This window comes from Poecile atricapillus, chromosome 3, assembly GCF_030490865.1.
Source record: "Poecile atricapillus isolate bPoeAtr1 chromosome 3, bPoeAtr1.hap1, whole genome shotgun sequence".
Taxonomy (NCBI): Eukaryota; Metazoa; Chordata; class Aves; order Passeriformes; family Paridae; genus Poecile; species Poecile atricapillus.
Genome location: NC_081251.1, coordinates 108783496 through 108807188, shown reverse-complemented (window position 1 = coordinate 108807188; position 23693 = coordinate 108783496). Strand labels below are relative to the sequence as shown.

Below are 23693 nucleotides of genomic sequence, written 5' to 3'. Positions count from 1 at the left end.
GTAAATAAGGCTTTGTATGTAAAGTAACCCAGTCCTTCACCACATCCTGTCATTTAATCTAACTGGCATGAACACAAGCTCTTTGATCTATACCAACTATCACTATCTCAGTGTAGATCTCATACTCCCTATCTGTTATGTTAAAAAAGCTTTAATTAGAGGGCTTAGGCTAATCTTATTGAATTATATTATTTTTCCTCCCTAAACCAAAGATACATCAATCTCAGTTTCCGTCTTTCCATGTACTTTTGCATCTGTATTTTGATTAGAAATCTTATGTTTTCAAAAGAGAAAAGAGCCTGTGTTTAGTAGGTTTAAATCCACTCTAATTTAATCTGAGTGCAGACAAAAAGGCATTTCCAGAGCATTTTAACTGAAAGGTGAGTCTAAGTTCACTTGGGCTTAACCTGCCACATACGCTGCCCCTGAGTTCAGCAAACTGTAACAGAACATGGAAAATTTTGGAGGTTACATTTCTTTTTCACTGTGATAATGTCACTACTGTAAGATTTTTAGTTGCTGAAAATGTGGGTTAGCCTCATGACTCTCTTCCCCTTCTTACCCCATCTAGCAAGTAAGAAAAACAAAACTGGCAGCCAGATAGATACCTTAGTCTCTCTTCCTGCTCTCACCATCTGCACTGCAATAAATCACTGTAAAATCTCTATCCCTGCCCTCCCTCCCTGCATACATCTGGTCTCAGCAGAATTCAGGCACAGACATAAATTCCCATAATCAGGGCATCGAGCCAGGCAACTGCCTGTCACTGTCCTTTTAGGAATGTTTGTCTTCTGATGTACCAGAGGAAACATTGGGTACTTGCCTTTCTTTCACCGAGGAGCAAGTGCACGTCGGGTGATACTGGCAAGCAGATGGATGTTGGCGCTGCAGTTTATTCCTGCTACACCCTCTTCTGGTAACTTGCTGGTCTGCCCACACATGGGACTGTAGATTCATTAGATTACACTGCAAAGAAATTAGATTGCAAATTCATTAGATTACACTGCCAAGAAGTGGGCCTCTCAAAAACAAAATGCCTATTCCAAAGGGACCAAGGTGCCCTTCATACACACCTGTACTACACACACAAACGTCTCCCAAACTGCTCTGCTTGCCAGATTTTTTGGTCTGATTTTAGTCTATTTTCATCCTGCCAATGGTTTATTAACCCTTTTGTTACAAGTAGCTTCTAGTAATTTTTGTTACATTCACACCAGGCTCACAGCAGAAGAATCTAGGCTATATTTTTTCATTTCCATTGTCTTCTGCACGACATCTCCCAAAGGTTTTTCAGTGGTGTTGATTCAGGGAGATGGAGGTGCCTGGGCTGGTCTGTACATCAGGCTATGGTGCTTTGCATGGCCCAGGCTGTATAATGACTCCAGTGAGGCCAAGACTACAGGGTTTGGCCTCCACATTTGCTCCACAAAGAACATTGACTTCTCAGGAATCCTTATGTTGTATGTACAGTGGATGAGATGCATCATAACAATGCAGTAATTGTGTTAAAGATGCCTGTCACTTTGACTATTTTGGCAAAAATATTCAGGATTGTTTTCTCTTGTTTCGGGAATGATAGAAAAAAAATCAATAATCCTTCATAGGCCTCTCAAATGAAATGGTTTCCATTAAGTACTAGATTCCAGTACAGCTTTTCATGGATAGACTTGTCTATAGATATACATATATAAAATAATAATATATTTTCAGAGTGGCACCAGCATAAACCATTTGAATTATATGAGCTGTATCTCAATCAGATTTTGGCAGGGCTAAATGTGAATTCTTAACTCCTCACTCACTGCTCTTGAAAACCATACAGGCAGTGCAGCCACTTTTAAGCAGAAAATGAATATTTTTATACCTAATAATCTCCTGAGTGAATTGGCTTGAGAAATTCCAAGACTTGGCACACAGTGTAGGAGCTCCAGTTAACTGAACAAAAGTATAAATCTGTAGTAGTCCAGAGCCAGTAGGAGCAAATCTGTAACAAATGTAAACCAGTAGAAGGAGACAGAGCCACACTGTATGATCAGGGAATAAAGAGCACAATCTGTACTGCATTAATGCTCTACATGGGTACAATCTTCTACAAACAGAGTTGGCTGAATCTGAACATTGATCAGCACGTGTTGCATTTTCCTTTGATCTTGTAATTGAAACAAAATATTAGGTTTAGGAAATAAGACTCTGGCAACAATTTCTATCTAACATTTGGTAAATCAATTAGTCTATCAATCAAATCCCCTCTCTGTATTTCCCGGTCTGTGACATGTGAATACTGAGGTAAGAATGAATTAAACATATGTTAAGTGTTCTGACCTCCTTGTAGACATTTGGCATACTAGAACTGCAAAGTATTATTCTACTTAGGAGTGCAGCTCTTGCTAATTCTCTGCTACCCTTCAGACTGTTCCATTTCTGAACACTTTGAAAACTCTCCTAAATTCCCTTTTATTTACAGTGCATAATTCTGTAGTTGTACTAGTAAAAATGAACATGAGAAAATAATTCTGTGTTTTTTGAAACAAGAAATGGCTAAGAAAATGCAGTGAAAAATTGTATTATTACACTAAAATATTAAAACACAAAAGGGATACCATTCCCTACTCCAATGATTCCACCACCTTTATGTGTCCCACACATAGCTGAAAGACTCTTAATCCCTCTGTTTGCTACATTTGTAATACTCATAAAACCCAAGCTTTTATTCATTTGCAGCCACTTTTGGTTGAAACTGCAAAGTTAAACCTCCAAATCTCCTGTAGGAAAAGGAGACAAAATGTAAACAAGTAATGATGACCTCTGAAGATCTTTAGATATGCTTCCAACTGGGACTAGGGAGAAAGACTCATTTGCAGTACACACTGATTTAATTAGAATTGACATAGTATAGCACTTAGATGATGTAAACCAACTTATTAAAAGGAACTTATTAAAAGGAAAAATAATAACACTTTTGTGGTATTTTCAAAAGCATTGAAGGTGCAGGGAGGTGCACTGAAGCTAGGTAAGATCCCCAACTTCCACTCCTGTTTCCCTTAGAGATGTAACTCTACTTTCCCCAGACTTCTCCAGACAGGATCTGCTTTTCTCTTCCTCTAGAAACTCTGTTGCTGAGCAAGCAGGCTCAGCACATTCTCTTCAGGCAAGCAGCCACTGTTTAGTCAGCCACATACAGACTCCTGGTAACCTGTAGTTGAGAGGAGGCCCTCTTCAACTGTGATGGACCCCAGTGATCTTATCTTGATCTGCCTCAGAGGGGATAGCCTGCAAAACCTGAGTTACAATAAACTTCAGATGAGATTGTGAACAGGAGGCAAAAAGAGGCCTTTGGTAAGTAATGCCCATACTTTTGATGCAGATACTGACTTCTGCTTTACTCCTTATCAGAATGTAAACCTGTAAAATGTGGCTTTTATCTTTGGGAGCCACAGATGTGTTGGTACAATCTTATGGTCAGTGAGCTCTTGCAGTGGAGAAATATTAATCCACTGCATTTTGAACCCAGATTTATTTGCTGAAATCTTATAGAATCCTAGAATGACTTGGGTTGGAAGGGACCTTAAAGATCCTCCAGTTCTAGTCCCCTGCCATGGGTAGGAGCACCTTCTATTAGGCCAGGTTGCTCAGAGCCCCATCCAGCCTGGCCATGAACATTTCCAGGGATGGGGCATTCACTTCTCTGGACAACCTGCTCCAGGGCCTCACTACCTTCACAGTCAAGAAGTTTTTTCTCAATACCTAATCTAAAACTATGCTCAGTTTGGATCCATTCCCCCTTGTCCTGTCATCACATGCCCTTGTAAAAAGTTCCTATCTTTCCTGTGGGTTCCCTTCAGGCACTGGAAGCCACAGATCACCCCTAAGCCACTTATTTTCCAGGCTGAACAACCAGTTCACTTGTAGAAGAGGTGCTCTGTCTCTCCAATCATTGTGGTAGCCTCCTCTGGATTTGTGGAGAAACACAGTGGAAAACACAGCCAATAACACAATCAGAAACCAACTTTCACGTGAGGGTGAGGCAAAGATGTGCAGTGTCAGGCAGGAGCCAGTGCCAATCCCCTAGGATGACTCCATGCAATCTCTGGCTTTAGGAGTCCTTCTCTACACACAGTTTGTGCCTCCCTTTTTGCAGAAAGCAACTGCAAGGGCTTGGGAACAGCTGGAGATATGTCATGCCAGCTGTTGTTTACCTTCTCCACTCAGAGGAGCCAGTGGCTGGAAAGCATATTCCTGCTTTAAAAGAGCATCTTCCTCCCCACTGCAGAATCCCAGAAGAGAAGGGCCCAATGTGTGTCTCAAGCACTGATAACTGGATGGCTGTGGAGCCAATGAATCAGACAAGAATTCTTGGTAATAGCAGGAGTACTAACATTAAACACTATTTTATTTATTTTATTATTTATTAACACACTGTGAGGAAGAACAAGTTGTGACTGGAGAAGGGGGCTATGAGGAGGTAGGACACCACTTTTCTTGGACAAACATCCTGGCTGAAGTTCTTGGAGATAAGCACAACACACACAGTACAAGGACAGGAATAAGGCCAAGAAGTCGGCAGGGGCTGTAGGGGGGACCAAGACCACTCAGGACCTTTGACAGAACAGACTGTGCATGAGAACTGATTTATATAGAAAAACACGTCTTCGGGGCAGGGAAACCTACCCATAAAAAGGTATCTCTTTCCCTTTCCTTCCCTTTCCCCTTTATCCCTTTCCTTTCCCCTTTATCTCTTTCCTTTCTCCTTTTCCCTTTCCTTTTTCCTTTAGTTTACTCTTTCTCCTTTTCTTCCTCCTTTCCTTTTTTATTCCTCTCCTCTCCCTCTCCTCCTCTCCTCTCCTCTCCTCTCCTCTCCTCTCCTCTCCTCTCCTCTCCTCTCCTCTCCTCTCCTCTCCTCTCCTCTCCTCTCCTCTCCTCTCCTCTCCTCTCCTCTCCTCTCCCTCTCTTTCCCCCCCCTTTAACTCATCTCTTCTTTTCTCTCTTCCTTTCCCCGTTCCCCTTTATCCAAAGCCCTCCAGGGACTGCCTCACACCACCGTCTCCGCCGAGAGTTCGATTCCCGGCCGGACCCGTCCCTCACGGTCGCTGTGTGCCGGCCCCTCACGGAACCGGAACGCTTTGAGGCCGCCCGGCCCGGCCGCCGCTTCCGCCTCCCGCTCGGGCCCGTGACGCGGCCCAGGGCCCGCCCCGCTGTCGCCGGAGCCCCGGGCCGTGCTCGCCCGCCCGCCCGCAGGTAAGAGCGGCCGGCCCCCGGCTGTCCCCCACGCCGGGGGTTTGCTGTGGCTTTGGGGCTTTCCCGAGGCCCCGGGGAGCGGGGAGGTGCGGCTGTCGGGAGGCAGCTGCTGGCGCCGCTCGGTGAGCGCGGTAAGCGCGGTCTGTGCAGTGGCAGCGTGGTGTGGGCTGGAAGGGGCTTCAAAGGCCGCGTCGTTCCAAACCCCCTGCTATGGACGGGGACGCCTTTCACTCGGCCAGGCTGCTTAGAGCTCCGTCCGGCCTGGCCTTGAATGTTTAACCTAGGCGCTTTTTTTAATTATTTTTTTTTTTATTTTTTATTTTTAGGATGGATGTTCTGTAGGCACTAAACGGTTTCATTCCTGTTAAAAATTAGCAAAATGGTGTTGCTGCTTTTGAGGAGCCTTGAGAACTTGGCAAGGTTTTCCAAAGAGAAGGCACAGTGTGCATAATATTTAGGCCTTAAAAAAGAGTTAGTTTCTGCCAGCAGAAAGGCAGGGGGTACTTCAAGTTATGAGCACCTTGTAATGCAACTTCTGTATCTCTCATGTTGCTGCAAAGGTCAAAATCTCCCCTTCCTTACTCTTTGTCGCAGCTTTCTGACCACAAGCATAGGTGCTGCCAGCAACGTGGAATGGACTTTTGACTAGAAAATGTTAAAGTTTTAAAAAAACTTCAGATGTTGCCAATTAAAAGGCCTCATTTTTGGGACTGAAATGGAAGAACTGGACCTTAAAATCAGCATTGAAAGGTGTCAGGCTTAATTTATTGGTTTTAAAAGTATTAAAAAACCGCTTCAAATCTGAAATACCTGGATGTTGCTAATCCTTTGGCAGTATGACCATTGGTAAAGAAATGAGAAAACACTCAACCCAAGGCTCTTCTCCAGGGTGTGAGAAACTTGAAAGCAATTGGTAGAATTTTCAGGCTTTATACCAGAAAAACAATGCCCAAGTCACACAAATCTTTCTGTTAAGTGTCTTTCTCTTTGAAGCAACTTAAGATTTTTAGCATTGTTTTTTCATCTGTGGTCTGCTTTTCCTCTAAATAAATAAACAGTACACTGGAATGGACTGGCCACTATAGCTTCAGGTAGATGTTTTTTCCTGCATCAGTAAAACTGATGCTAAGAACACAAACTTCCCACAGTTCCTGCATTATATTGAACCAAAAAATGGGTAAACATGCTTCTAAATAGTGAACAGCCAAATAAAAATAATAGCACAGCCAAATAAAAACCAGCCAAAAATATACGTGGACTACTGTTCAAAATGGTACAGAGAGGCACTGCATGCATTGAAAATACAGAAAATTGCATTTTGATAAAGGGAAGTGCTTTTTCAGTTTAAAAGGATTGAAATGACCTCTTGGCTTTAATTCTGGATGTTCATGGTGCTGTCACCACCATGAGAGTGGAGAATGGCAGCAGGTTTTAGAAGTCGCAAACTCTCCATAGTTTACAAGTATACAGGAGGTGCAAACTGCAGACATGTAATTTTCTGTTTGCTGCAAATTTGGTAGGACAGAAGTATTCAATACTGATTGTTGTCCCCACTGTGTGTAAACTGATTTGTCCAAGGAGACAGTCTTCTGCTGCACAAGAAGTTCCTGGTAGGTTCAGTGCCAATAAAAGTGTGTGTTTTAAAGAGCAGTTTAGAGACCCAAATTAAGTATCACTTTAGAGTGAACTTGAGCTAAGTGTGACAGCATATCTGAGTGTGGGAGCTTTTATGAAAACATCTCACAAAGAAATGTTCTGCACACACTTGAAGAAAGCTGTCTTTATTATTGTATTTATGCTGGGTGTACTGATGGGTTGCAGCTGAACAAGAGCCAGGTTATACTGGATTTGTTCAGGAGAGGAAACCACTGTGTCATCAAAGATGTGGAATTTGGGATAGTTGATTACAGAGAGTAAAAGTGCTTTATGAATCATGCAGATGGAGTTGAAGGTTTACATCAGTGGATATAGATGGGGCTGTGGTGAATGAGGGATGTTTAATCCAAGCTGAGATAACTGTTTTCCCGTGGGGTATCCACCATTGGCTGAAGTGTAAATGAGCCTGTGATATTACTCCCACCCTTAAAATTTTGATCTCCTTTTAAAATAGATGAGAATAAACTTTGCAAATCCTTTGAAGCTCAAGTGACTCAGTGGCATCAGCAAGAGACTGTTTTGTAGGATGGCTCTGTGCAGGCTTTTATGGTGGTTGGAGCCTGGCTTTGAAGGCAGGGATTTCTTGGCTGTTTCCCAGTTGTAATATAGTGCAAATTATGCCCTGCTTAACTACCATGGCTTGAGTTGGGATATTTTTAAGGGGATCAAGATAAGCCTACTGGTGTATACCTGATATTTCACTGTAGGCTTTTTCACTTTTGCAATGGAAATCTTTCTTGCAAACAGGATTGTGAGTTGGCATTGCAGGAGTGCTCTAATTGTACCAGATTTGCTTTCCAGCTGCCCCAAGCAGGCTTGAAAGGACAAAGCAAAGCAGGCCTGTGGACACAGTGATGACTAGAGGGCAAGTAATTATTTATTATCAGCAATAATATGTGTCTGTCACAGATTAGAGCCTTTCGTACTCGGAACTTTGCAAACATGGATTTCTCTGCCCTAAGGAGGTTTGTGGCCAAAGAACTTGATGCTCATCTCTGGTTGCTTTAAATTTAGGATGCTGGTTGTTCTGTTGCCCTGCAGCCACAGCAGTGATGTACAATGCTGGGGCAGAAGTTAAACTTTGCTGCAGTTGCACATCAGCTGCATTCACTGCAGGTTGTGAGTCAGAGCTCACAAGAGGGAGGACAGTGCTAGGTTTCAGGAGCTGACATAGATGGTTTGTCATATTGATGATTTCATGTGTTTATTTTGAATTTGAGAGCAGTTCTATGTGCCCTGACCGAAAGGTTTTGGGTTTGTGGTGTTTTCTCTGTTTTTTTTTCCTCTATGCAATCTGTAAATATCCATGAAAAGAAGAAATAATCTAATTACCTAGTCTGTTTTTTATTAGGTGAATAATCTGAAAACAGCAATAAAAAAATCTGAGCCAAGTATGAAGAAAAGGCCTTTTAGTGCTTAAGGAATATGTAGAATTAACATGATGAATGAATTGCAATGTTTAGCAGAATGCTAAATTGCTTCTTGCCTTCTGTTTACATGTTACAAATATTTCAAACACACCATTTTTATCCTGAACTTGAAGTTTTAATTCCAGTTGAATTCCCCATGATGCGAGCACTGAGCATTTTTCATTTCTGTCTTAAGTGGTTTCCTATTGCCATGTTGACAGATGCATGTAGCTTCCACTACTCTCACAATGTATCTTCAGCAAAATCTCTCACAGAGGTACTTGTGGCCTAATAAGAATTTATATCTTTCAGTACCACAAGGTTTTGCTGGGGGCAGGGGGGGGCGTGAGCAGGAAGGAAAGTTTGGCTTTGCTTTTTAAGCCAGCTGGCAATTGCTTTCTAAGGCTGGTGTTAAATCACCTCTAGATATATTAAAAGATTATTCATAAAAGCCACCTGAAAATTGACTGCAGTTTCTCTTTTTCTTGGGTGTTCTTTTCTTAAAAGGGGTCTGTAGTTCTCTTCCTTATCCTGGACGATAAATATAGCTAATTTTGCTAGTAGTACTGTGCACAACCGTCTGTATTTTGTTTCTTTTTATTTAAAATACCTTAATATGGCATTTAACTTGGTTGTATCTTAGATCAATAACGGTGTTAACACTACAGCAAACTGCTTTTGATTGTCACTTGTGTAGTTGTTTTTATAGAGTCTGTGGAAGATGACATATTTTCTCTTTCTCCTTTCCATATTGGTGTCTTTTCTGTGGTTCAATAATATTCTGATATTTCCCTCCCTTTTTACAGTTTGTATTACCTGCTTTGGTTTATAGTATATTGATATGTTGACTACAAAGAGAACAAGGTGTTCCTTGTTTTCTAAGCAGAAGTTTACATAAATGTAGTCATCTTTCTGAATAAATGAGAATTTATGCAGAATTTTTCAGAAATTTCAGAATATTTAGAAATTTTCCACCTATGGAAGCTAATCAACATTGTATAAACAGACCTAAGTGCAATGCATAGATTTCCTCATGAAAATGGTTTACTTTTGCAATCTAAAGTACTTTTGTTCCTCAAATACATATTCTTTTTTTTTTTCCCCCAAAACTACATGGCAGCTCAGGGTCATTGAAAGGGAAATTTGTTTCTGGTAAGCTGATGTTATGAAATTGTACAACGTTTTTAATCACTTTTTTGCCTCAGTGTCCTTAATCAAAGTAATCAATTTCTTTTGTATTTTATGTTTATGGGTTATGAACTTTACTTTGCGTTCTCAAAATTAAAGATCTTTTAAAGTGTTACCATTGTAACACAACCACAGGTTGTGCGTTGTGCATCACAATAGGTCTTATTGCTTGGTAAGAAAAATTCTGTTTTATTTCCTTTAGAATTCCCCATTGTTCACATGACTTACCTAGCTAGAATTTTTCATTACTTCTCTTATCTGAATGTTTCCACTATCCTTAATTTTTGAAGTGAGAACTCAGTGCCAAATAAAATGTGGTTGAAAGTCAGTAAATTCAAATCAGAAAATCTGTCTAATAAACATTGTCTTCAGGCACCGACTTAAGTTTTTGCTTGTTCAAACTGCAGAAAGAAACACTTGAAGAACTTTCAGGAAAAATTATGTGTTGTTTAATAACTGAAACATTAGTCCTGAGGCCAGTATAGCTTTTGGGTATGTTTAGAGAGTCATGGAGTTCCTCTCATTTTTGGCTTTGCCATTCTGCAGATTGTGAGTACACAACCCATGTGTTGATTTTGGCAGAAACAATTTTGTGGAGTTTCTGTTGTAGATGTTTTCTAATGTAGTTTGCTCTTGTTAATGTTACCAAAATTATTTTAGGCTGTTGGCTGCTGCCTCACTGCTGGCATGTGCCAACACTGTGACATAGCCTGCTTAGAGATTAGTTATGCTGAAACAACAGTGTAATGAAAAGAGAGAGGTCCCTACACAGCAGGAGTAGGAACTTGCTAGTTCCTGTTGAAATGAACAGAAAAACACAAGTTTAGTAATTTCTTCCTGCTCTCCAGGCAGAAGCAGCAGACTTGTCACTGAAGGGTTCTGTACACAGGCTAAAGGGCAGCCTTGTTCCATTGAAGTGAGATTGTTGGAGGTTAAGACTTCTCCTTTTTTTTCCTTTCTCTCATGGAATTTTGTCCCATTTGTTGTAAGAGACAGTAACAACCGGTACTTAAGAGAGACAAAAGAAATGGCCAAGGTGGGGGGAAGGTGCAGCTGGCCACTCTCTTACCTGAGGAGCTTTTTCTTGGGAAGGGCAGAGATAGAAAGGGTGGGGACCTTCAGCGTGGTTGGCATTGTGATTCTGTACTCAGTGTGAAAACCAGCTCTGACCAGGATAAGCAGTCATGCAGCTGAGTAGGATTATAATTCTTAACTATGCAAACAATAGCAGTGAAACTGGGCTTGTTAACTGTCTGATCATGTTTCTGGAATCACACTGGTGTGGTTAAAACTGAAGCTGCAAACAAGTTTGAGTAGCTTCACGCTTTTTTTTTTCTCCCAATCGTCTTCTCCAAGAGACAATTTAAATTAAAAGGAGCCTCTCTCACACATCCCATGCTTTTGCCAGGGAAAGATGAGATTGTTATCTAAAACAAACTCTGGTGATGTGACAGCTCTTTGCTGTTTGTACTGACTGTGTGGCTTGGTGTTCATAGATAAACTACAGTCTCTCATTTCTGTACTCAGCATCCAGAGAGTGGGATTATCACACTGATTCTAAGAAGAAAAGTCGGCAGTGATCCAGGTGCTCCCACTGTTCTTGCTGCAGCTCACCAAATAGGCAGGAAAGTTACGTATTTCTTCTCTTCTTTCCTTAAAACATTGGAAAAGTTGTTGCTCAGTAGAAGTTGTAGAAAATAACATAGCTTTGAGTAACATTAGCTCCCTAAGGTAATACACTATTTATGATTCAAGAGGAATTAAAGATACAGATTATAAACCAGCAGCCAAATGCCTTGGCAGTAGCCATACCATGGTACTATGAATTCTGAGAACAAAAAAGGAGTGCTTTGGCATTTTTCACATCTTATTTCCCAGTTGCTGTGCACTGATGGGTTGACAGGATTTCAAGAGTATTCTGAAATCCCAAAAACAACTCAGCTTTGTTACAGGTAGAGTTATATCGGGGATTCTAATACCCCATGGGGACTCCAGAAAACTGGATACAGGGTTCACAAGAAGAATTTTTTTGACCTACTCCTAAATGAGCTGACCATGACCTAACCAGTGCTGAAGTAATGTCTAATCCTAGGAAAGACTGAAGCTGTATCCCCATTGGTTTGCTTTGTGATTTGTTTTTCTTTTTGGTTAGGTAGTTAGTTTTGGTTTTTTTTTCCTGGTGTCCTGCCTGCTGCTTGGTGTAGCTCTATAAAGAGCACTGTTTTAAAACATGCAAATAATTTCCTTCTATCACAGATCATAAAAGCTAAATACTACTTTAGGACCGTTGTAAGAATAGGTACTAAAGTCATGTAAATTGTAATGCTTCTTCATGCCATTTTGCACAGGAGTTAGGAAATATCCCTGAAATTACAGGACCTTTAACTGTGTTGCTGCTGACATTACCTGCTAGAACTCTTCACACGTAGGCATTTCTTACAATGTTTAATGAATGAATGCTAGTGCTTTGTGTTGTAAGTTAGTCTTTTTGACTCTGTAGGTACTTAATGAAAATCATTATTGTTTTTGTTTCTGCTTTCCAGATGGAAATGTCAGAAGATGATAGTAACATGGAAGAATACCCCACTGAAATTCATGATTATCTCACAGCATTTGAAAAGTCTCTTGGTTCTGTAGATGAGATGCTGAAGACAATGATGTCAGTTTCTAGGAGTGAGCTTTTGCAAAAGGTAAGTTATCTTCCTTTTGAACACCTTATTAATACACAAATACTTGAGAGCTTGAACTGAAATAAAAGGTTCTGTTAGGCCAGCCACTGCACTGAGAAATAACAAAAATGACACTCCTACACTTGACACCTATTGTTAGATTCTTACATTTCTCAGAAATCCAGATGGTCTTACAAGCTCAACAGTGAAACACATACTCTTCCAAGCTGATATGTGATAATCTTACCAGTGAGTCATTTAGCTCGAGGACATTACAGTTTATTCCTGACCTTCCTTAACATGCTCTTCCATAATGGAGAGATCATTCACATTTTTGACTGAGGCTTCTTTACAAACAAACTGAATGGAATTGGTGTACCCAGCAGGATGTGAAGGTGAACTGGCAGAAGTGAGAACTGATCTGATTACAGAAGTCTAGACTTGCAGAGCCTGAGCTGTCTCCTCAAGCTGTGCTGTAAGCATAAGTCTGTGAAATGTGGCTTTTTATCAGGGCAAGGTAGTGCCTGAGAGTTTCATATAAGCATCTCAGTCTTGTAACAAATTAAAGCCTAATGTGTAATTTCTTTCTGTAGGGCAAGAAAAAGGCAGCACATGAGGGAACTTCTTTATCCTGTGAGGATTTCTTACACAAATAAATTATGAAGAAAACAGTCTTGACAACACAGATGTTTTGACAGTATCCATGTTAGAACTAGTGAGCTGTACAATGATGTTATCAGAGTTTCTGGAAGTTGTGTAGGACTAAAATAATAAATTGACTTTGACAGTCAAGGGAAACAAAAACCCCTTCATTACTTTATTCTTCCTTTGCTTTATATCCCTAAGTATTCCAGCATGCATTGAACACACAGTCTGTCATGTGTACTGTTAACATTCATTGATCATATATTGACATTTCTGCAACTTTTAAACTTACTTTTGCCCTTCCATTGATAGCAACAACTATTTTGAATTAAGTTTCTGTGGAAAACAGGGACTTATTTCTGACTGTGGGAGCAGGAGTCCAAGAGCTACATGCTAAGGGATTATGCTTTTGTTTATGTGGGGACTGTGGCATTTAACTTCAGACCGGGAGAATTACGTGAATACTTGGAGAAGAGAGAATGAATGGTCCTGTGATGGCATGGAAATAAGGCATAAACATAGTCTCAGTGAATTTGTGATGCAGAATTGTGCTCCTTCAGTGTGTATTCTTTTATTAATATATTTGCAGTTATAAAATGTGCACATTACTACAATCTGTGCATATCTTGCTTAAAAATCTTCGAATATTATTTTATTTTTTTTTTCATTCTAGTTAGATCCTCTTGAGCAAGCAAAGCTGGATTTGGTTTCGGTGTACACATTAAATTCTATGTTCTGGAGTAAGTATGTGGTAAAAGGAAAACAGTATTTATGATTACCATTTGAACACCTAGACAGCCACAAACACTAATAATCATATTTAATAGCCAAATAATGATAAACTCGTAATTACCCTGGGGACCCACATTATTACCATCCATAGGGTAAGTGATGTTGAAACTGAATCAAAAATCTATATTTAGAAAAGCTCATTTTGTACATGCATGGGTATGTTTCTGGTTTCTTTGTGGCAACCATTTCTGTCCTTTAAGGGACAAAAGGTTTAACCATTTTAGTTGTTTGGGGGTATTTTAGCTGCAATATTTGATAATAGTTCGTCAGATACTTAATGACACAGTTAATAATTTTTCTTAATGATTTTGTGTGGAAGCATTAGTCTTCCTATGTGACTGATAGGGTCCTCAGTCACAGACAGCCTTCAGTTTCAAAAAAATCTTGTTTTTTTTCTTTGTGTTTTCCAAGTATACTTGGCTACCCAGGGAATCAATGCAAAGGAACATCCAGTGAAACAGGAACTGGTGAGTTGCTTGCACTGCATGCATCCTACTTGAGCAGGATGGTTAGCCCAAATAGAAGTTTAAAAATGTTTATATCTACATTTAAAACTGATACATTGCCATATTAGCATGCATATGCTACATGGTGTTATATAACTATTTATATGCCCTGCTGGGCTCTCTAAATTAAGAAAGTACGTTTTTTTTACTTTTAAATAGTACTGTTTAAAGTAAAGTTGGAGAGTCTGCTGAAATAAGAAAAGGATGATGAATGATATCATCTTATCTTTTCCTTTTTTCTACCTTTGGTTGAGAATTGGATTCTGTACAGAGCAGCTTTTCACTTGTATCTGTTAAATGGAAAAATGTTACATGCCTGATAATGATTTATAACTTCCAGTATGGCATTTTTTTTTTTCTTATAAATACTTGGAATCATGTTAATCTCTGAGGCTGCCTTTTCTTACTTTTGTATGACTCTGAAAGTACAGTGTGGTTGATTTACTAGCAAAGACGGGAACGTGCCCCCCTCCCCCTTCCAAGCCCTCCATTAATTCATTTTCTCAGCAGTAAAGAATCCAGTTCAGCAACAAAGCTAAAAGCTTTTTTGGCACCAGTTGTATGTGTATTGTCCAGTAATTCTGCATTAGTGACATATTTATGACCGATAATAAATCTTTAGTTTTGTCTTTATATTCCATTTAGATGCATGGCTACAGTATAGAAGGCCAGCTATCTTGAAAATTCTGCTGACTTAAAAAACCAAATCATTTAGCCTGAAACGAAAACAGAAATCAAAACTTCTCACTACTCATTTTAATTCCTGAATAAATGAAAATATTAAATCTCGGCAGATATAAAATAGTTAGCTTAAATGTAGTCCTTACATAACCAGTGGAATGGAAGAGAGGACTAAAAAATGTGGAAAGCTAGCCTGAATAACAAGAATACTTCTATTTTTAATTTTGTGAGCTTTTCAGTAGTCTAGACTATATCATATTAAAAAATGCATCAGTTAATATTTCATGAGCTTTCTGTCAGTTTTTTGTTCCTCCTGTATTATATAGTGTCTGAATATCGTGTTAATTTAGTGATACTAAAAGCTTTTATCTCTTCTGTTGTGGATATTTTATGTTCATATTTTACTTCACAACTGTCGTTTTAACTTTGAAGGAGGATTGAATATTTTCATAGCCTAGATTGTTACTCAGATCTCTTTTCCTTTTGCAAGTATCAAGGTTGAATGAATGCACATTTCTTCCTTCCAAAGGCATTGTGATGTTCTTATTCATGTGGAAAGGGAATTATAAAAGACTGTTCTGTCACGATTATTTTGTTTTTAGAATTGCTCTCCATGTGTACATACAGGTATTCAAACTGTATTAATAAAACTTACACTCAAGCTATCAGAATTCATTTCTTTTGTCAAGTTGACATTTTCCAGCTCCTTTTTCCCATGTTAATTCACCATGTAGGTTTGCCATCTGTTCTCATTAGCCATCTCAGTCACCAAAGAAATATTACGGCCGATCATGATTTCAGACCCTGTAAAGCTCTCCTTGTTAAAGCTGTTGTTTTTAATACAGAAAGAGTGGCCAGGTTTTTGACAGCTGCTTATAATGATCACTGAAGAGTTGAAAATCGGTTCTGTAGTGTAAGTCTTGTAACTTTTGTTACAGATTCAAAGAGGTGGCAATGGCTGTGTGAGAAATGTGTGGGTTACATATCAAAATTTATTTTAGCAGTATCCACATGTGTTCTGTTAATCCACATTTATAATTCAGGTATCAGGTAGAGCACTACATATATGTGTGTGTATATATATATATGTATATATGTGTGTGTGTGTGTGTGTGTATGTTACTGTTGTTGGTATGACCCAAAGGCCCTACAGTTAAAGGCCATATTAGGCTAAATATGTAGACCTGAAATCTGTAAATGAAATTGTTAAATATTTTGCAGAGTTGCTGTCAATGTAGTCCATAGTCAGTGAAAAGAGAAGCAGACACATCAGAGGGGAATTCCCATCTTTAACGCTGCTTAGTACCCTCTCAAAGTAATTTTATTTATTTGTTGCAGGAGCAGATGAGGATGAATAGGCACATAAATGAGATTGTTAAACTGGGAGGGTATACTTCTGTGGGGCTGAGTCCAAGTCATGGTTTGGTCAAAAAAAGTGCCCATAAACACAAAATAACTTTGTTAGGCTAGGATACATCAAGAAAGCATACTCTTTTCCTTGGAAACAGGCTTGTATTCTTATTTATGGCCATAAAATGAACTTCTGATATGGCTGGAAATTCATCAGGCTGCCCTAAATAAGTTCTTTGATAAGCCCCCTTGAACATTTCAGGAACTTAACCTCTAGACTTGTGAGTAGTTGCATGTGTAATGCTTGTACCATCTTTGGTTTTGTGTAAGATGCTTTTTAAGCTTTGCTTGGACTTGCTGATTTGTATTTTTTAATTTATTGTTTTTTTTACATTAGTCAAGCAGTATAATTCATCCATAAATGTGTCAAATACCTAAACATTATTTTGGCATTGTTATGTAGGTCAAACATCGAACTGAGTTCAGTATTTTCTAACTTTGCTTGCAAGAGCAGTTCCCGTATCTCTGCAAATGAGATGCAGAGTCTGCATCTCTGTAGGACTTTGTGTTCCTGTTATAGAGGGTGTTGTACAGATGGTATGGTAGGTACCTGTGATGGAAAATATGCTAAAGGGAATCTCAAGTTTGCAAAGGGCCTGGTATATGTATTTAAATAATACTATTCTTTTAAGTATTGTAGTTCTAGAAGTATGCAGTGTGGAGAACTTCTACTCATTGATTCATTTTAGCAGTGATCTTGGGAGAATGGTTTGAAATACTTTTCCTTTTTTTTTCTCCCTAGGAGAGAATAAGGACATACATGAACAAGGTCAAAGAAATAACAGACAAGAAAAAGGCATCAAAACTGGATAAAGGAGCTGCTTCTAGATTTGTAAAAAATGCACTCTGGGAACCAAATGCAGAAAGTGAACATACTTCCAAAACTCCTACTAAAGGAAAAAAGCGACAGAGGGACTAAATATTTTTTTCCCCCTCATATCAGTAGCAGACACCTAGAACTTAACTTGGAAATGTTTTTTCATACTGCATGTGTCTCACACAAGTGCTGTATAACAGATTAAATTATACTTACAAACTTTACAGGATTGTATTTTGTCCAGAACACTGAGGTGATCACATTTAAAGTGTATATAAGTGCCATTTGGTGCACATTTGACATTTCATTGCTCAAATGATTATGACCTGTCATATACTTGGTGGTAATAAATACTAGTGGTGTTTTGTTTATAATGCCTATTAATTCAATTTTTTTAAATGATTTTTTGACACTTTTTTATATGTCCTCCATCTCCTCAATATTAAAAAGTTTCAAACACTGCTATCCAGGCTGTGGTGTTCATGAAAGAGCATTGAGTGAAATTTGTAGAGTTTTGTAAGGTTTATTCACTGTGTTAAATTATTTTTAGCCTTTCAACTTGAATGTGTGCCATATTCCCTTACTTCTGTTGCCTCTGAGAAAGCAGGGCTTCAAGAGCCACAATCACACATCCTGGATTCCACTCTAAGCCCCTGTGTCTTGTCAGTAGAAAAGTTAGATATCCCCTAAGGGCAGTTTGCAGGGTCCAAAAAAAGGAGCAGGCTGGGGATGGCTATTAGGAAACAGCACATGGAGGAACTTGATGGAATTTTGGCTGCAGTGCTCATCCCTTAGTGCTGATGCTCGGGGAAATGTGCTCTGGGGTGGTAGGAACGTGGCTGTCTGTTGGTGTTTCTCAAATCTTCATTAGGGAAAGCATCCTCTGGTACAATGAAAACTACTGCTCCATCTTGCAAATACTCTCTTTTTCCTCAAAATGTGAAGCTTAGTTATTTAGGAAAGGGGGGCGGGGTGTTAGGTGGGTGCAGTTTTCAATATGCTACAATGCAAAGCTCAATTTTCTGCCCCAAAGCTTTTTAAAAATTAGCAAGGAATTAACAATTATGAAGGAAAAATAGATGATTTAGCTCACAAAAATGCAGTTTGGGTAGCAGTCCATACAAGTGTTTGGGAAATGTTAGTGTGAAAGACTGATCAGAACAGAGGGATGCAGTACAGCTCTCCCTAGTACTGCAAGCTGAATTATGTTCAGTGGATGGTTACTGTCCTTGGCAATGTACTGTAGCAGGCAATGCAGAGTGTGAGCTAAATTGAATTAGGTATTAAAATGAAGGTGTTTATTATCTAAAAATACTTATTTGGAAGTAAAAATTCAATGCATTGACAAGTTTATTAAACTCATTACATGTCCAGAAGCTTTTTTAGTGGTATGAATTTACATACTTTCGTTTACAATAAACTCTTCAGGTAAATAGCAATGCCTTCAATCCATCTAACAAGAGAACTGTTTTGCCTCATATCCACAGGACTGCTTATGTGAGTATACATGTCAAAGGCCCATAAAAAGCTAAAATTACAATGCTTTATTTCTTCAGGTTAATGTCACTGTTGTATCAAATGAAGGAGCTGTTGTACTCGGGAGGTTTTATTTGTTTAATTTTGTTTAATCAATTTAAAAAAAAATCAAAGACCCAAAGTGTGTTCTTGACCAAAAGTAGCACATTTGTGTAAAGCAGTTCTTCTAAATAGGTTTGGATGATGTTTGGAAGTCTGTGTGCCTTGTCTCGTATCCCTTTCAACCTGATACTGCAGATGGCAGTGTTAGACTTTTATAAATAGACTTCTGGACTAGGTGTGAATGCTGAGGTCTGCATGTACAAAGCACGAGATTCAAAATGTTAATCTCAAGCTCACAGGTGTGAAAAAAAAGAAAATAGGTCAGGTGTTCTTTCGCTAGTGGGGAAGATGGTTGGATAGAAGTGGCCTGAAGTAGCACAAACCAGAGCACTTTAATACAGAAATTTTCTGGGAGATAACATCTTCTGCTTTGAGAGGCATTGTCTTGAGGAAATGACTAGCTCAGCTTGTACTTATGCACAGTGCTGTTAATTAAAAGGGGATTGGAGGACATTTCCATTACATGATTTTCCTCCTAAGCTTCAATTACAGGTTTTGTTTTAAAAGGATAATTTCTGAAAAGGATCATAATTCATTGTCCAGTAAAATACACAGGTTTCATTGGTAAATGTTTAAACAAGAGTAATGCAAGGCTATTAGCTAAGACTCACTGAGATAGAAGTCCATCTGGCATAATTAATTATATGCAGGTATTTGACATTTTTAATAGGGCAGTTTATATAGATATAGCATATGCAATTTTTTGAATTTTTTTTTTTAAGGCTTGCATCATTCAGCATGGCTGTTAGTAGTGTGGATTGTGGCTTTGGTTTTCTGACACAATGCAACCCACACAAATACACCACAACCTCACCCTGTGCTTATGCACTAACAGCCCTATTAGAAAGAAGCTTGAAATCATGATTATGAATGCTAAACGGTTTTTGCATCACTGAAGTGATTTTTGTTAAAAATTTTGTTTTGATTCAGACATTTAGTGAGTTGAAACTTTTCTTGCTTTCCAGTCTTTGCACCAAGGAAGTGGTGAGGTTGGTGAGAGCACGTGAAGTTGGCAGCTGGGACTAGAATTTGGTATGAGGTTGCATGGTGAATTTTCCAAGTTCACAAAAATATATTTCATAAGAGAAATTAAATTGCGGCTCAGGATGTTAAATCCCATTCGTGTTAGTGGCAAATAACTACATAAAAATAGCAATTTGGCATTAACTGTCCTAGCCATATAAGGAGATTTTTACTGTAACACCATGATTATCTGACATGAGAAACTAGGTATTCTCCCAGCAGTGTGAAGTTTCCATAGATCTACTCCTAGAAAACATTTCTCTGACAGAGAGTTTACTGTGGCTGTAAACAAAGAGGGAGTTTTCCTAGGGCTTAAATTTCCAGCCTTAAAAATGCTACCCATATGACTTGGGAAGTCAACATATCAGTGAGGCTCATTTCTACTCCTTCAGTATTTTTATTACTGGAGAACTGCATTCCTAAGAGTTTGTTTTTTATTAAGTCATCTTACTTTTCCTGGCCTTGAAAATCAGTGCTAGCATAGAGCTTTGTCAAAAACTGTCAGTGTTGCAGTTACACTGAAAATCTCCTCAAACATATTTGTCTGGAATAGTAAAAGCTAAGCAAACAAAATTCTCTCAGGATTAAGAATTTTCTCGGGTTTAAGAGGGTAGACTGATACTCAGTTTTTAACTGCAGGGCTGGGACCATTACAGATGTCAAGGGAAATCCTGGTTTTCATAGTAAATGACACACATTACCCAGGAAGTGATGGTGACCTGTTTCTGCAGCTCTAGAAGGAGAGACCTTGGTTACCTAGATCAAGATTTGTACCAGCTCAGCCCCAGAAAGCTTTTGGGAGCCATGAGCAGCAAACTCCAGATGTGTGGAGTTACATTGGTGGAAGTGGCAGCTGTGGCACAGGGTTTCCAACTTAGAAGTCCCAAAAGAATTCAAAGTGGTTGCTTCCCTAATGTGTACCAAAGGCTATGAGTTTCTTGTAAATTGAGATGTAAAGATGTCAAAACAACATTATTAGTTTATGTTATTATTTATGTTTCTTAGACATTCACTTGCCAGTGATTAAAAAAGAAAAGGGTGTTAAGCTACACCCATTATAGAAAATAAATACAATTTGTCATTTTAGAATTACACATGATACGTATTTGTTAAAAAATGCATTTAAGTTCTGCAGTGGAACAGTGTAATTTCCTTTTTCCTAATCTGCTTTGAGTAGTGCTTCTTACACAAACTTTCAGAAAGTCCACATGAATGCTTTTGTTTTGCAGAGCACTCTTAGCATCTTAGCATTAGTGGTATTTTTTTTTTTTTCCCCCTTCAACTTTTTCTTTCCAGTGGGGATACACTTGTGATATTTTATTGATAAAACCAACAGTTTATTTTTTTGCTGACTTTTAACCTTTCCTGTAGCAGAAGATTACAGATCTATGGAATATTTAGTGTTGGTGATCTAAGAAGCGGACCTTGAACTGCACTGTTTTCATCAGCTGTACCAAAGGGGAAAGAGCAAAAGCTTGTTTTTACTACTAAGCTGAGTGAATATGGCATGGAAATCTTGTAATGGCAAGGTATCAATTTGTAAAGTGATATATTTCAGAGGGGATACTAAATTTGACTGTGAATAAAAAGCTTTATAAATGGAACATTTAAGAGGCTATCTTTTACTTTTCAGTGTAGGGTTGCCTTGACATGCATCATTACAATTTGGCAGCCCCAGCAAACTGATGGAAGCAATTCAGTATGATAATTCAGTATTGCCAAGAGGCTTCTTCTGAGTCTGGTGTGGACATGTTCCACGGACAAATTTAAAGCCTAAGTGATAGAAAATGGATTTAACCCAGCTCTATACTGTTCCAACTTTACATCGAGACAGTCTTGGTATCAAAGGTACCTAGAGAGCATATCCAAAGAGTACATGAACCACAAACTAATTTTCAAGAGAAGGATCACCTCCAATTTCTGGTGATACATCTTGGACAACATTGTTCTAGAACAGACAGAAAAGAAGTAAAACTCAAATGTGGTTGCAAATGGACTTTATTAAAGTACTAATTCTAGGGGTAATTCCTTAGCTACTGTTTACCTACAGAGTTTGTTAAGGTAAAGGAGCAGCTGCTGAGTTCTGCAAGTGAAAAAGTGGTCTGTGATATTCTCTCATATGATATAGATATTTCCATGAATATGGTGTAGCATTTTTTTTTCTAGATTGCTTCTTTTTCATTGCCACCTGAGTGGTTTTTGCCCCCATAGGAACAAATGATTTCATTGTTTAAAGTAACAAAGTTCCTGTGCCCATTATGGAAAGGTGAGAAGGAGAAATGCCTAGTAACAAACACAACTTGGAGAGCATAAGCAGTCTTTTTCATTTGTTGCCCTGGGCTGACAGACCTACTCCTCACCTCACACACAAGACAAAACACGTTTTCTCCTGTGAAGTTTCCATGGAGAGGGCGATTCCTTAAGGCAGTTAATCACATGGGGTGCTGCCTGTGGATGTACACATTACACATCCACCTGTGTGTTATAGATCTCCTGGCTGTCAGGAAGTTTGGTGTTTAACAGAATACAAAGTGCATATTACTGAAATGCTATTGTTGGAGACTCTGTATAACATCAGAAGCTTAATTCTCTTTGCTTTAAGTCAGTTTAACTCTTGATTTCATTAAGGTCACAGTGGCAAAAATTCAGTACAAAAGAACTGAGAATTTGGCTTTATGTAGGTATGAATGTCTCTATGTAACAAAACCAGCACTGAAACACTTACTTCCAGTGAAATTTATTAGTCTGTTAAAGTCTACTTCCTCCCTGCTTTGAGAGTATTTGTTAAGCTTTGTTTACTTTTTATTACATACAGGGCTTACTATTCATACTTCCATACAGTGCCTCAACTTCTTATGGTAACATGGTCCCAGATGTTTGTAATTTTGCCAGCTTTTAGCTACTTGTATTGAACTTTTTCATGTTTGGTCTCTTCCATGAGTGAATTCCCCAAAACCCAGAAAGGTTGGGTAGTTCTTAAGAGTGGTTGAAGAACATGGTGTGTGAGGTATAGCCCACACTGGAATGTCAGCTTAAAATTTCCAACTATTGTTTTCTAAAGGTTGTAACTCTCCTTCACTGAGGTAAAAATTTGAAATGCATCGTTAGGAGATTAAAAAGAAAAGTTATCTCAGTGAAAATTTATCCAGGTACCTCACAAAGTGCTTGGTAGGTAGTGGCCCTTACCCTGCTCGTGTTCTGTTTTTGCCATGCATGGGACAGTTCCGAAGACACAAATTGGTTAGGGAGGAATATGGGCTTGAAAATTAAAGTTCAGTTTGTCTCAGGTGATGACAAGGCTCTTTAACATACTATATTTGAAGAATTTCAGATCTAGTACAGCTTTTCCATTTTTAACAGTGTTGTTTTAATGTAGATTTTTATTAATTTCAGATTTTTAAATACCTAAAGTAGACCACAGATGCTCTTATATGTATCTGATTCATTTGCATTATGATCACACTGGGATTTAGTTTTGTACCAGTTAAACAAAAATGGAATTAACTCACATGTGACATCTCCCTAAGTGGTAACTCCAGTGTAAGGGTGCCTCTTTTCACTGTTTAAGTATGTTGGATGTATTAAAAATCTGAAATTTTGATTTTGTCTCACCTCAAAGCATAAAGAAGGGTTAGAGTTGTCATACTTGAGTTTGTTTGTTTTGTAAAAGGAGGTGCATTTATTTTTTTAAGCTGTGGGGGGCTGCTTTTTGCTTGAGCTGGTAAAATAAAGTCTGGTCCATTTCACATACTCTTTTTAATAGCTGTTCTTGTGGTGTGTCAAATGAAGTATCCTGTTTTTTGGAAGATAGATCATTAAAGACTAAGAATTCGACCTCATCCCTTATATATAGAATTACACAGAAGACTTTGAAATGAGTAATTTCTGGGCATAGGTTAGTATTTCTAGATGTACCTGTGCTTTTTCTTCAAACCAGGGCAAACTGCCCAGACTGAGACTTATGTACCTTGTACACTTTATACCTACTTACACGATTTAACAGGAAAAAAAAAAGTTTCGAAAA

At 38.6% G+C, this 23693-nt stretch overlaps 1 protein-coding gene across 5 annotated transcripts; it reads left to right on the top strand.

Annotated features, from left to right (window-relative positions):
* Positions 1-5132: 5132 nt before the first annotated feature.
* Positions 5133-17471, top strand: C1D (C1D nuclear receptor corepressor). 5 transcript variants are annotated; one of them, XM_058835455.1, is made up of 6 exons: positions 5143-5235; positions 11016-11113; positions 12032-12178; positions 13476-13542; positions 14006-14061; positions 16934-17471. In XM_058835455.1, exons 3-6 carry the CDS (start codon positions 12032-12034, stop codon positions 17108-17110), a joined length of 447 nt encoding a protein of 148 aa, XP_058691438.1. In that variant the 5' UTR covers positions 5143-5235; positions 11016-11113; the 3' UTR covers positions 17111-17471. The 5 variants fall into 5 exon arrangements, with proteins under 5 accessions (XP_058691436.1, XP_058691438.1, XP_058691435.1 ...); XM_058835452.1 differs by having other exon boundaries at positions 11016-11118; XM_058835457.1 differs by having other exon boundaries at positions 5177-5235; positions 11016-11073.
* Positions 17472-23693: the final 6222 nt, after the last annotated feature.

Coding starts and splice junctions, on each gene's coding strand:
- C1D (XM_058835453.1), top strand. CDS start 12,032: ATGGAAATGTCAGAAGATGATAGTAACATGGAAGAATACCCCACTGAA. Junction 12,179..13,475: donor GGAGTGAGCTTTTGCAAAAG/GTAAGTTATCTT, acceptor TTTTCATTCTAG/TTAGATCCTCTTGAGCAAGC. Junction 13,543..14,005: donor ATTAAATTCTATGTTCTGGA/GTAAGTATGTGG, acceptor GTGTTTTCCAAG/TATACTTGGCTACCCAGGGA.